Genomic DNA, 13296 nt, shown 5'->3' on the forward strand with positions numbered 1-13296 from the left:
CAGACTAAGCATACTTAAGTTAGTGTAGTTGTAAATCAATCCAAGACGATAAAGCAACAAAATTGTCTGCCTGAAATGATTATCTTTGTAAACTCTAAAGCATAGCGAGAACATAATACAGAGTTTAGACTACATGACATACTTCTTTGAAGACAGGCGTGTCTTTTTAGTTTTTCTTTTAAGAAGTTTCCAAGCGAAGGTATCATTTATACTTTTACGATCAAAGGCCTTGTTGTCATCAATTGCACAATGTAGATCAGATTATAATCACCTGCTTTACAGAAATCCATAATAAACTTATATGAAACTTACACCTAGTATTAATGACATCCGAAGGGCAAAGACCATATAGTTACCAAAGGATCATAGGCTAATGCTACGGTGGATAAAAATATAATATCTGTGTTAATGTGTACATTTTAATGGCTTCAGTGCTATTGTGCCTGTTTCGCACGGATGCATTTGGCATCAGTGCAAACCCAAATAGGTGGTTTAACCAAATTGGTTTCTAGTCTAGAAAAGAAAACTAAATGAAAAAAATTATTGTTGACAGCTACTCACTGAGGGTAAGAATACTCACACTCCTACTCCTTCCTTCCCCCAACCAATCCCAATGATTCAATGCCTAATTTGAAATGAAACATAATATCTGCCCATATGCCTACAATTTGCCTTCCTTTTATAATGAACCCTAAAACTGTTAAGTAACGCCCCCTTGAGTACATTGTACAAGTTCGATTGTATTTAGCTCACTCATACAGACGCAGGGAAAACTTCTCTCCATCAGATAAACGATCCAATCAGCATTTTATGTACTTTGCATTATACTGAGAAGGATAGTACGCCAAATGATGGCATCTCTAATATGACAAAAGGAATGGATCGGATATCAGCGATATTGAGCAAGGCTACTACTAAATATATGGCCCACCACATTAAAAGGTAAGGTCATTCAAAAATGGTATGCGATGGGAGACAGCGATATGTTAGTGTTGTGTCTCCTTGTGATAGTGTTTTTGGGGAGATTTTGGTATATTCGTGTTGTGTCTCCTAGTGATAGTGTTTTAGGGGAGACTGTGGTATGTTTGTGTTGTGTCTCCTTGTGATAGTGTTTTTGGGGAGACTGTGATAGGTTTGTGTTGTGTCTCCTTGTGATAGTGTGTTTTTGGAGACAGCGATATGTTCGTGTTGTGTCTCCTTGTGATAGTGTTTTTTGGGAGACTGTGGTATGTTTGTGCTGTGTCTCCTTGTGATAGAGTTTTTGGGGAGACTGTGGTATGTTTGTGTTGTGTCTCCTTGTGATAGTGTTTTTCGGGAGACTGTGATATTTTTGTGTTTTGTCTCCTTGTGAATATAGTGTTTTGGGAGACAGCGATAAGTTTGTGTTGTGTCTCCTTGTGAATATAGTGTTTTGGGAGACCGCGATGTTCGTGTTGTGTCTCCTTGTGATGTTTTAGGTTTTGTCTCTTGTGATAGTTTTTGGGGAGACTGTGGTATGTTTTGTGTTGTGTCTCCTTGTGAAAGTGTGTTTGGGGAGACTGTGATATGTTTGTGTTGTGTCCTCTTGTGATAGTGTTTTTGGGGAGACTGTGGTATGTTTGTGTTGTGTCTCCTTGTGATAGTGGGTTTTGGGAGAATGTGGTATGTTTGTGTTGTGTTTGCTAAATATGTGTTCGGATAATTATCATTATTATCAAGGACGCGTATAGAAATTCAAATTTTGTAGACGTACTTATTTTACTTATCTACAACTATTTTTATTTGTTTTCATACTAGCTCCGACTTTCTGACTGACAGATTATTTTTCTTAATATACTATGAAGAAAAAAATTCGAGAATAATGCGAAAGCCGACGCTATCATGACGTCACAATAGAGACGTCGACGTTGCGTATTGATTCAAAAAAAATAATCCTTTGGGAAATTGTACGTTTAAACGTACTTTGTGTTATCAAGTAGCATGAAAAATTAATAAAAAACGTTAATGTAACTATATTTTAACTTCATCGGATTATGAATTTCTTTCATACCTCGATGAAGTTAAAAAATTAGTGACATCAATGGTTAAATGAAATAAATATGAAACACGACTATAAAAAGTTTGTAGAAGACACTTTATTTATACAATAATATCTGGGTAAGAAGGACAGGCAGCCAGGTCTTCACACACAGTACATAGGTGGGGTTTGACCTGTCCGCACTGACAGCCACTGTTTTTACAACAGGCACAGTCAAATTTAGTCTTATCATAGCCACATTGACAGCCAGACCTGGAGGCTGTGAACGAGTTGATATCTGTAGAGAAAGGTGGACTTTTAAAATCTAAACTTAATCCATATAACTTTTTATTACTTGTGTAATCCGCCTTTTTATCAAAAAAGTAAACCGCCAAGATATTTAAGGTTGTATTAAGTCCGATACGTCTCAATGAGCACGGAAAGGTTTTGTTTGTCATATCGGAATTTTTTTTATTTTTTTTTTTTTTTTGCAGAAAAAATAGAAGATAAAAAATGAATTTCAAATGGCTCATTAAGCTTCCGATCATATACATTTTGCCTTTGTCTACCTTGACTTTTTTCACTAATGAAACAATCCTTTTATTTTTGATTGACAGAAACCCTATTTTACCTATGAGAGCGTCATCTTTGGTCCAGCTATGGGGATTTGTGGACGGTGAACAATAACTGGTACGGTCATAATTCTGCTCGCCAGAAACCTTACAGAAGTTCTCAATGAGGCAAGTGTTGGCCTACAATACATTACAAAACAGATCATGATAGCATCAAAGTTAATTAATATATAGACACAAACATCTACATACGTCACGTTAACATTATGGTTTATGATATTATTCATGTGGCATACAATATATTGAATTTGCAAATTCTAAATTGCTTTCAATATCGGTAAAGCCTCCAAAGTACAAAGTAAAAGTACAAGTTTAATATTCGTTGGGCTTTGATTTCGCTAAATTCGTGGATTCATCTAAAATATGAAAAATATATTACTCCCCCCCCTGCCAAAAAAATGTTTCGTAAATAAATAATCACATATAGGCGCTTGTAGATGCTTCACAAAGGATTCGTGAAAATAACATCCCGCGGAAAAGTACCAAACAATAAATTGCGAAATTGTCCACACAAGAACAACGATACAGTACTGAAGTTTAAAACATGTACGTATATCCTAAACAACTTTTGATGAAAAGAACGTAATCGATACTTACCTTGATAGTACAATTACCAGTGACGTCACATACTTGGCAGGTACCGTCGTAGACGACGAAGGGGTGTGGAGTACTGTATCTATGTCCGTCAGCTGTCACCGACACCATGAATCCGGCTACAGTGCTGTCTGGATTAAAGAATTGGTGAAGCCCTAATTATCACAAGGGTCGTATCCAAAGTACAGTGTAAATAACGAACCTTCAAAGGTCATCTAATTCCTATTTGCTCACACATGCAGGGATATAGAAAGTCTAAACAATGCGAGTTTTATATGACAGTAATGCTTTTAATGTACATATTGTAGCAGCTGTAATGATATTGTAGCGCTTATCGCGCCAGAATTATTGAACTAAAATTTTATTGTGCCAATTTATTTTCATCTTATGGTTTAAAAAGCTGTAATGTGATTGGGTGAATTCACCAATGCACTAATCCATTTAAAATTGTTTATTCGCTAGACTTGTGTCAAAACAAGAACGTTTACAGTGTATTGAAGCCTTATATTCTGTACAGCCTCAGTATCTCCTGATGACGTCACAACATAAGTTCGAAAAATATTCTTAACATTTTATGAATAACGAAAATCACATTGAAACATGCAAGAATGAGCAACGATTCCAGAATGATATATTTGCCCTTTGAAAATTTCCAAGAAAATGAAAAAAGGACGACTTACCATGGGTAGAAACATCACTACGAGGCAGTGAACATTCCACTTCAAGGAAGCTTACAAACTTGGCTGGTGCCTCGATCACGGAACCAACTGGATGTAGACTTCCATCACGAACCTAAATAGTAAAAAATCTATATGTTGTTTGATGAAACCAATATAAAACTGTAAGACGATTATACTACGATCGACAATGGTCTGTTCTCGTGACAAATATTTCAAATAATTAAAAGGCAATATTGACGTCACAAGCATCGTCTCTCTAGCAATAAATAATAATTCTATATAGGTCCGATCTCTGACGACACTAACACCGTCTCTAAAGCAACAATAATACATTTGTATATAGGTCCGATCTCTGACGACACTAACACCGTCTCTAAAGCAACAATAATACATTTGTATATAGGTCCGATCTCTGACGACACTAACACCGTCTCTAAAGCAACAATAATACATTTGTATATAGGTCCGATCTCTGACGACACTAACACCGTCTCTAAAGCAACAATAATACATTTGTATATAGGTCCGATCTCTGACGACACTAACACCGTCTCTAAAGCAACAATAATACATTTGTATATAGGTCCGATCTCTGACGACACTAACACCGTCTCTAAAGCAACAATAATACATTTGTATATAGGTCCGATCTCTGACGACACTAACACCGTCTCTAAAGCAACAATAATACATTTGTATATAGGTCCGATCTCTGACGACACTAACACCGTCTCTAAAGCAACAATAATACATTTGTATATAGGTCCGTAAGCAACAATAATACATTTGTATATAGGTCCGATCTCTGACGACACTAACACCGTCTCTAAAGCAACAATAATACATTTGTATATAGGTCAGATCTCTGACGACACTAACACCGTCTCTAAAGCAACAATAATACATTTGTATATAGGTCCGATCTCTGACGTTACAAACACAGTCTCTACAGAAAAAGATAATATTTTAGATATATATATATATATATATAGATAGATAGATAGCAATAGATATATATATTTTAGTTGAATGATGTATATTGTATATAAGCGATATTAGTATAGTACAAAAGCCCTGCATTCGGGAGGAAATGACACATACAGAATGCCATTAGCGTTGTGAACGGATATTATAGATGTAACAATTACATACCTCCCGCAAAAATAGAACAATAATTGATCCTTGCATTATGTTACTTAGCAGTGATAAAAATGACAACGCTTGTCTTGCAATGCTCTATATAATATATATTTCATCGATATCATTGTTATTGTTTTTTTTGTTTCAAAGATATACCAAATACTGATGAAAGGTCCTTACCTCCATTCTTTGGTAACGACATTTTAGTCCTGGTCCATCCATCAAGTGTTGGGCTATAACCTGAACCTTCATACAGGCCCGATCTCTGATGTCACAAACTCCGTCTCTATAGCAACAGATAATACTCTTTAATTTACAGGTCCTATTAATTTAACATATGACGGACATTTTGGTATACAGCCCGACCTCTGAGGACACAAACACCGTCTCTATAGCAACGGATAATACATTCAATGCATGTCGGATTTCTGACGTTACAAACACCGTATCTACTGCAAATAATATTTGCATACAGGTCCGATCTCTGACTTCAGGAACAACGTCTCTATAGCAACATGTAAATACATTTTGCTATACAGGCCAGATCTCTGAGGTCACAATCACCGTCTCTAAAGCAACACATCATACAATTTACTATGCAGCCATATCTCTGAGGTCAAAAACACCGTCTCTATAACAACATATAATACATTTTGTTATAAAGCCAGATCTCTGAGGTCACAAAGTACGTCTCTATACCAACAGATAATACAATTTGTTATACAGGTCTGATCTCTGATGTCACAAACACCGTCTCTATAGCAACAGATAATATATTTTGTTATACAGGTCTGATCTCTGATGTCACAAACACCGTCTCTATAGCAACAGATAATACATTTTGTTATACAGGTCCGATCGGTGATGTCACAAAGACCATTTCTATAGCAACAGGTAGTATATTTTGTAATACAGGTCTGATCTCTGATGTCACAAGCACCGTCTCTATAGCAACATATTATACATTTTGTTATACAGGTCCAATCTCTGATGTCACAAACACCGTCTATAAAGTAACATATAATATACTTTGTTATACAGGCCCGATCGCTGATGTCATCATGTCATATTCATCGTCCCTAGACTATTTTTCTCTGATCACACATATTCCTCAATTTCAGCCTTTTCTTGTTTTCAAATTGTGCCATGAACTGGATTCGACCTACAGTTCTGTTCATGAAGGAGAGAACGTTTACTCTCTCAGAGAATATAATTATTTCTCCCACCACGCACTGATATATCACCGCTTTTAACCGTGGAATTTTCTCTGTCAACCCATAGGTATGACAGATTGCATGCGCAAATCTTTTGAACTGGAAATATGGGCAAAACAATTTGGTGATATCATGAATGCATACGGCATTGCCGTGACGTGAATAGTAATTTTGAGATGCAGTGGTTATGTCGCGGTGAAAATGCTTCATTTGAGACTAATACGAGGTATTTCGTTCTTGGCATCTGCGTACACTGTACTCTCACCACTCAGTTTTGAATTAATTCAAATACAGAAGAAGATATTGCTTCGTGTTTTGAAGGTCAGCGTCCGTGATTTAATCACAAATATCAGTAAAAGGTATACCGTACACTTATACATATAAGATAAATTTATATGAAATACATTCAGAACTAAGCAGGGGTAAGACAAAAAAAGTAGACATCAAAAAAACTTATTAGTGCCAATTATTTGAGGATAGTGAAGTGGGCATATCCATGAGTAAATATGAAATAATATATAACATACCCGCGAATATGACTGACGACTGGAGCGACACCTACTGGTACGGAGCAGTCAGGACCTGTATATCCGGTTTGACATGCGCAAGTGCCCTGACGACATGTTCCACGTTTACTACACTGATTGGGACACATGTGTGTTGTGACGTCAGCTGGTGGGATTCTCTCACGATTTGGACCAATGGAGTAGTTTGTAACATCACGCATCACAGTGTCCTGGCATTCTGTATCAAAGGCGTTCATGTGGACAATGTTGAAGTCATCGCCATCAGCATACTGACGTGAAAAGGAAATAATTGACATTTAATTGTCTGTTGACGTATATTGAAATGTGTAAAAGATGAACGGTATTGAGCTGTGTAGTTGTTTAAATAATATGCAAGGTTCATAGGATTCAGTCAATAAGTTCAGTGTCTATAGAAATATATCTAGTATCTACATTGATGTACCTGATATCTAGAACACTATGGCCATTGTCAAAAGGATAAAAACACTAGTGTTTTAATGACCATGTGCATGTCTAGAATTGATGACTTATCTAGTGTTTAAAATCGTCGCATGCTTGGCGAACACCCACCTTAAAACTAGCCTACATATAAAAAAGACAAAAGCAACCTGAAATCATTTTTAATTTTGATGCAACCTTAGATTCTCATTTTATATTGAACTGTATTAGCGAATGATGTAAAGCGTTACTAATACAGAATTTTCCAACCATTTTCCAGTTTTTACGAGGCAAAACTTGGAAATTGATAAAAGTCATTTGCATAGAATTGTTATTTTTAGGACGTTAGGAACACGTATGTTTCATGACATGATAGACAAAACAATTTGACCAATGAAAAACAGCCTTCCAACCAGACTTATGTTTATCTGACTCACCAACATATCCTCTACGCACGCGTCAATGTAGTGTTGTGTCGACTCTGGTGAAAGAACAGTTCGGCACCGGCTGTACAGGGAAGACGTCTGTATATCGTGAGTACAGCTAGAGATGGCCATCGCTTGGGTAATCCCGCTAGGAGTTGGGAATGAAGACCTCTTTGCAATATGTACTGCAGAAGTGTCAGTAAACAAAACCTGGTAGTCATTTATTTTTGTTCAAATATAAAACAAAGGCTTTCTGTAGAGATGGTCTTTTTTGTTGTGATAATTTTGTAGATGATTTTATGTGGTGATATTTTTTTCGAAATGGTATTTTTGTGGTGATAATTTTGTCGAGTATATTTGTGGCGGCAATTTCCTAGAGATGGTGTTTATTTGTGGCGGCAATTTCGTAGTGATGGTGTTTTCGTGAAGATGGTATGCTGGTGGAGATGATGCTTTTTGTGGTGATGATGTTTCTACGGTAACTTTTTTTTCGGTGATGATATTTTTGTTATTTAGCAGGCAATAGGTCGACGTGGTAGTGACAGTTTGATGTGTGGAATGATTTAAAATTGATATATGGTATACTATATTATTGTGAGACCACGATATCTAATTCCGTTAAAATTGTATTCGAGTTAAATGTGAAAAAGTCGTAAGCAAGTGTCTATGCTTTAGTGAAATAATTTGCAACCGTTTATATCAACGAAAACAAATCAAAATCACTAAAATCTACAGAAACCGACTCAATACTATTTTTGGAAATCATCCCTTCAAACTTATATCCACTTCTCAACATTATTTAGGTACAAACATCTTTTTTAACTTCATGGAGGAGAGTGTATATATAGATATTATGACGGAATTCTTCTGATAAGTACGAGATTAGTAAGTGCTAGTAATGCATAGAAGGTTATATTATTGAATAATCGCAAATGCTCCAAGAAAAAAGTCGAAGAATAACCGTATACTATAAAGCCGGTTTTTGTCGCGGAAATGGTATTTTTGTGATGTAGCAGTTCATCGGCATGGCTGCGAAATTTTGATCCGTGAAATGTCAATATAGGGACCGCAGAATCAACCAAAAATAGATTCCTGGAAATCCCCTTCTGGGCACAAGATTTCATAGAGAAGTGAATGTTTCGGAGCCTTCTGATTGGGTATTCAGGGCGCATCAGTTTAAATGTTTAATGTGTGGGATGGGCAATAAATGTAGATGTGAAATATGTAAAGAAATTTCTATAATTCTATCAAGTGTGTTTCTGACAGAGGGAGGCAATCAATATTGGAATTTCATGAAAATTTTGGTCAATTTTTGGTGCGGAATTCAACATAAGATGGCACCGCCCACATAAAAGTTCAGCAAGATAGTAGATCTTTCTTCTTATTCACAGGTATGCGAGATGCCATTCTTCAAAATTAATGACAAATGACCAGACTTGAAAACTCCATTTAACCTGGACAGTGACAAACGTTAACATATCGTTTTAAGGGAAATATTTTGGTTCTGCGGTCTCTATGAAACTTTCACGGTGTTGCTATATTCGTGATAGATACACTATAGATATGATTTATTATAATTATTAATATCATTTATTACTTTGTGATCAAGGACCTTCGCGTAATTTAGCGGATAATTCCCCCTCGCTTTGTTTCACATTTACAGTATACATGCATACCTGAACTAAAGTCTCGTTTGACAGGGGCCTCGAATGGGTAATCTAGGTCACGTGGATGAGCTCCGCCCTGAAGTTGAACTGGTGTACATTTGCCATTGCAGTTCTGAAATATGAATTACAGGTTTTGTACAGTTAACAACTAAATACTTTCCTCCTTGATCTTACCCATTGTAAGTCATAACATCTGATAATCGCTGTTACTATTGAAAATCATTGAACTCTTGCAACTGAACTGAAAACTACGATTTAAAGGGACATGAACCTACAATAAGTTGTTCTGTATGCTGAGGTATGGTTTTCAGATGTTATTGAATATTTTATTACAATGATTGGTGATTTAAAACAACAGGAAAATGTGGGGAATACCTACCCCAAAAATTATAAAAATAGACCGTCATATTCTATTTTTGGAACGCAAAACGAAAGTTGGTCGAAAGCGAGGTTATAATGAACAACAAACTAAATGACACGACAAGGAATATTAGTTTTCCACAGTTTAAGATGATTTTCTAATTTACGTTGGTTGACATATGAAGTAGAAGCCATATTTGTTAAGATTCGTAATAAAACAATTTGTATTTAGCGTACTTGAATGATAAGTCAGAAGTCAAACGAGACTTTTCATTCGGACTTTCCCAATCGCGCACGTTACTGAATTTTTTCGTAATCCGTTTTCTATCGAAATTCGTTTGTGTTCGCTTCACCCACCTTTTCGACCCACCATTTTGTTTACGTTCATTAAATTCATGCAGTGTATTTTGGGAAATCACTAAAGTTCAACGCTTCTATTTTTATCACACTGCATAGTCTGCGAAATTCGACCGGGCCGGTTCAAAATACAGAAAGATGGAATTTCCATTATAATTATTTTATTTGACACATTTGCACAATAGCTGATATATTTTACTCTGTAAGGCATCTGACACGTCTTAAATATGTATTTTACTCAAATTTTACGATTGATTTTCAGTTATTTGGGTTTTAACATGTGTATCCGGTTTGTAACTATGATCCCAGGCATATTTGATATAAGTTTAAAGTGAACAGTCGGGCAAGAATGGCTAAAGTCGGTAAAAATGGTGTGAATGTATCCAGTATAATTTCTTATGAAATGGAAAAATAAAATCTCTCGTCAAAATCTGTCTGCGTACGAAGAAATTAATTTAAAGTATGGGAATTCTAAAACGTCCTCCCGGCTCACTATGTCCGTGGTTACATTTCCACACAGCCTCGCTTTCGATGCTTTCAACTTTTCTTTACTTTAATGGTCAGAACTGGGAAACTAAGCAGAACTTGACCTTCGTATTAATATGTGAGAACTTTTGGAAGGCCAATGAACGCATTTAGACTGGTTTTCTTTGCCCGACTATTCACTTTAACTTCATATTAATTAATTATAGGCCCACATTAATGGTGAAAGAATCTAGTGGCTGATTTACATGCGTGATAACTAAATTGATAAACCGCGGTAAAATTGATACGATAAATCCATATGTATTGTGATACTAGTAACACATATCCTGTGTTCGGTTTTGTACTAGAGTTCATTATAAAGTGTAAGATGCTGACGCCTTTTTTATACTACGCCTTACCGTTTTACTGGGGTTGTTGCCCTTGCCTTTTGTACAGTCAGCTTTGGAATGGTCACATTTACAGAAGGTTTCAGGGCGGTCATTACGCGGGTCAAACATCGGCTGACTGTCAAACAAACTCGTCCCTGGTTTCATTCTATAAGAAGAGGTATTGTACCTCGTTTGTTAATATTTCATGATATATTCAAAATCATTATAATTAATTGTTCTTAGTTTTTACAGAAGCTCGACTTCAAAACTTGAAATATAGACAACGTTGCATCACTATGTTTGTGATATTATTTTTAGCTTTGCTATTTTACATTTTTTTTCTTTTAATGGCTATTTTCTTGTACAAAGGCAATTTTACGTGAAACTTGATCATGCATTAACTGAATCAAAATACCCTAGATAAGGTCACTTTCACATAAAGTGACCTTCATTTCAATTTCGAATGAATTTAGATTAAATTGCCTTGATGTAAATTCAAGTGATTTCACTAGATATTCAGGGCAATTTCGCCAAATTAAAGTCAAATCTAGGTAGTATGCAAAACCATGAATTTACATTTTCTCCCATTACAAGTAAAATTGACCTTTTGACATGTACTAACTTAAAGATATTTACGCGTGTGATATCAAACTTATTGGGTTTTTTTTCTTATTTCTCTCAACACTCGGAATATGCCCTAAAGTTGGCTAGGCTAAATTAGAAGCGTTAACATCATCAATGAGGAATCTTACAGCCACGAGTGGTAGAAGTCGTGTATATGATGGGAGTCATAGACATGTTTATCGGGTCCCTCAAGATCATTCATTGAAGTGCCATCAAATGTGCCACAAAGTCCTTCAGATTCCTCCATGTCATCGGTGGGGCGCTTGTAGCCCCACGCTCATGTGCCCGAGATGCTCGTGTCCATGGGGACCACCGGATACATGTGCACCAACTTCCAGACGAGCGCCGGAGGCAAAGTTTAACTAAGGGCACAAAAGAAATAGTTTATTGAACTCGTTTGGTTGTAAAAAATACATACTGGAGAATATTTGTCTTGTTCGTATGCAATCATATCTGTTGCTTAAAATGTGAATATCTTCATTAACCTAAGTAATAACAAACGCAAATTGTAATGGAATACCATTACAGAGGTAATCCTTCCCCCCTACAAACACACAAACACACACACACTTACAAACATCCAACGACACACACCACACACAGTTCCACATCCCACACTGTGGCTAGTTTGAAAATTTAAACCAACCGAGCTTACATTCTCGAGGGTTCACTTCTAAAACACTTTAAATTGCTTTTTCTACACCTCTTCGAAGTAATTGAATAATATGTTTACTTATTTACATCAACTATTTATCATAACATTATGAAATATTAGATGATATTTTTTCCTTATTAACACAAAAAAGTGTAAAACTATAACTTTATTCTTATTTATCATTACATTTTATTGGATAATGTGTTTTCTCTCTATTATCACTTAAAATGTAAAGTTTATAAATGTATCCTTACTTATTAAAACTCAAACACATGATTTGATTCTATTAATGTATATATACGTACGTAAAAGTGTTTGCCTGATGGGTTGCGGTCCACGGTCATGCTATGAAGAGGTCCGTTGGAGAGGACCTGCACATCTGGAGCAGCGATTTGGTTCTTCCTCTTCTCGCACATATCGATAGACACTATGTCGTTACCTTCCTTCGCCACAATGGCACAGATACATGGATGGTAACTTCCGCACGACCAGGTCCTGATATCGATCTGTGAAAGAGCATTTTGTTACGGTGCTCGGTAATGCTATAGTTTAGCCAAGCAATAATGTAAGTTATTCAAAATACATTTTTAAAACGCATTTATTATTATATTCTTGCAAAATCTGTCTTAAGCAAAATTAATTACATTCTTTATTTTGTGAACGATTTTCTAATACAACCTATAGAGAGTTTGTATTTTGCCACCGTGTCAAATCAAAGAAACAAGTGTATAAAACTATATGAAGGTTTAAGACCATTGTTTAAACTTGATTTTTCGCATGCCAGTATATCACTTCTTTGATGTAGTTTAACATAACTTAGTTACTAAATAAATGTCTATGCGTCCGTCCTAGTAAACATAATGGCATTGTTATTTGGTAACAGAAATGCATGCTGAGCCTGTTAGTGAAGTTATGTTCAAGTACACCTAAGTAGTGATATATAGGCATACAAAAATCACTAGTTCAAACAGGGCCTTAAACCTTAATACAGACATACAATTGAATGATATAGTTTATACACGGTCTGGTTTAATTTAGTTCGTACGACCTAGCTTTTAGAGAGAATCACATCGATTGTAATGCTTATGAATATACCTACATGTATATATCTATTTTTCTTATCTTAAAGATGC

General features: G+C 35.8%; 1 protein-coding gene across 1 annotated transcript in view; it reads right to left on the reverse strand.

Moving 5' to 3' along the window:
- Positions 1-2094: 2094 nt before the first annotated feature.
- LOC138321702 (von Willebrand factor D and EGF domain-containing protein-like) overlaps positions 2095-13296 on the reverse strand; it is a 32848-nt gene continuing 21646 nt past the window's right edge. The window contains 12 exon segments of the mRNA XM_069265594.1: positions 2095-2294; positions 2628-2748; positions 3226-3353; positions 3903-4014; positions 5223-5328; positions 6784-7052; positions 7659-7831; positions 9323-9425; positions 10915-11050; positions 11637-11767; positions 11769-11870; positions 12469-12669. Of these exon segments, the coding sequence (XP_069121695.1) occupies positions 2119-2294; positions 2628-2748; positions 3226-3353; positions 3903-4014; positions 5223-5328; positions 6784-7052; positions 7659-7831; positions 9323-9425; positions 10915-11050; positions 11637-11767; positions 11769-11870; positions 12469-12669 (1758 nt within the window). The 3' untranslated portion in view covers positions 2095-2118.

This window comes from Argopecten irradians, chromosome 4 (genome assembly GCF_041381155.1).
Source record: "Argopecten irradians isolate NY chromosome 4, Ai_NY, whole genome shotgun sequence".
In the NCBI taxonomy this organism is placed as follows: domain Eukaryota; kingdom Metazoa; phylum Mollusca; class Bivalvia; order Pectinida; family Pectinidae; genus Argopecten; species Argopecten irradians.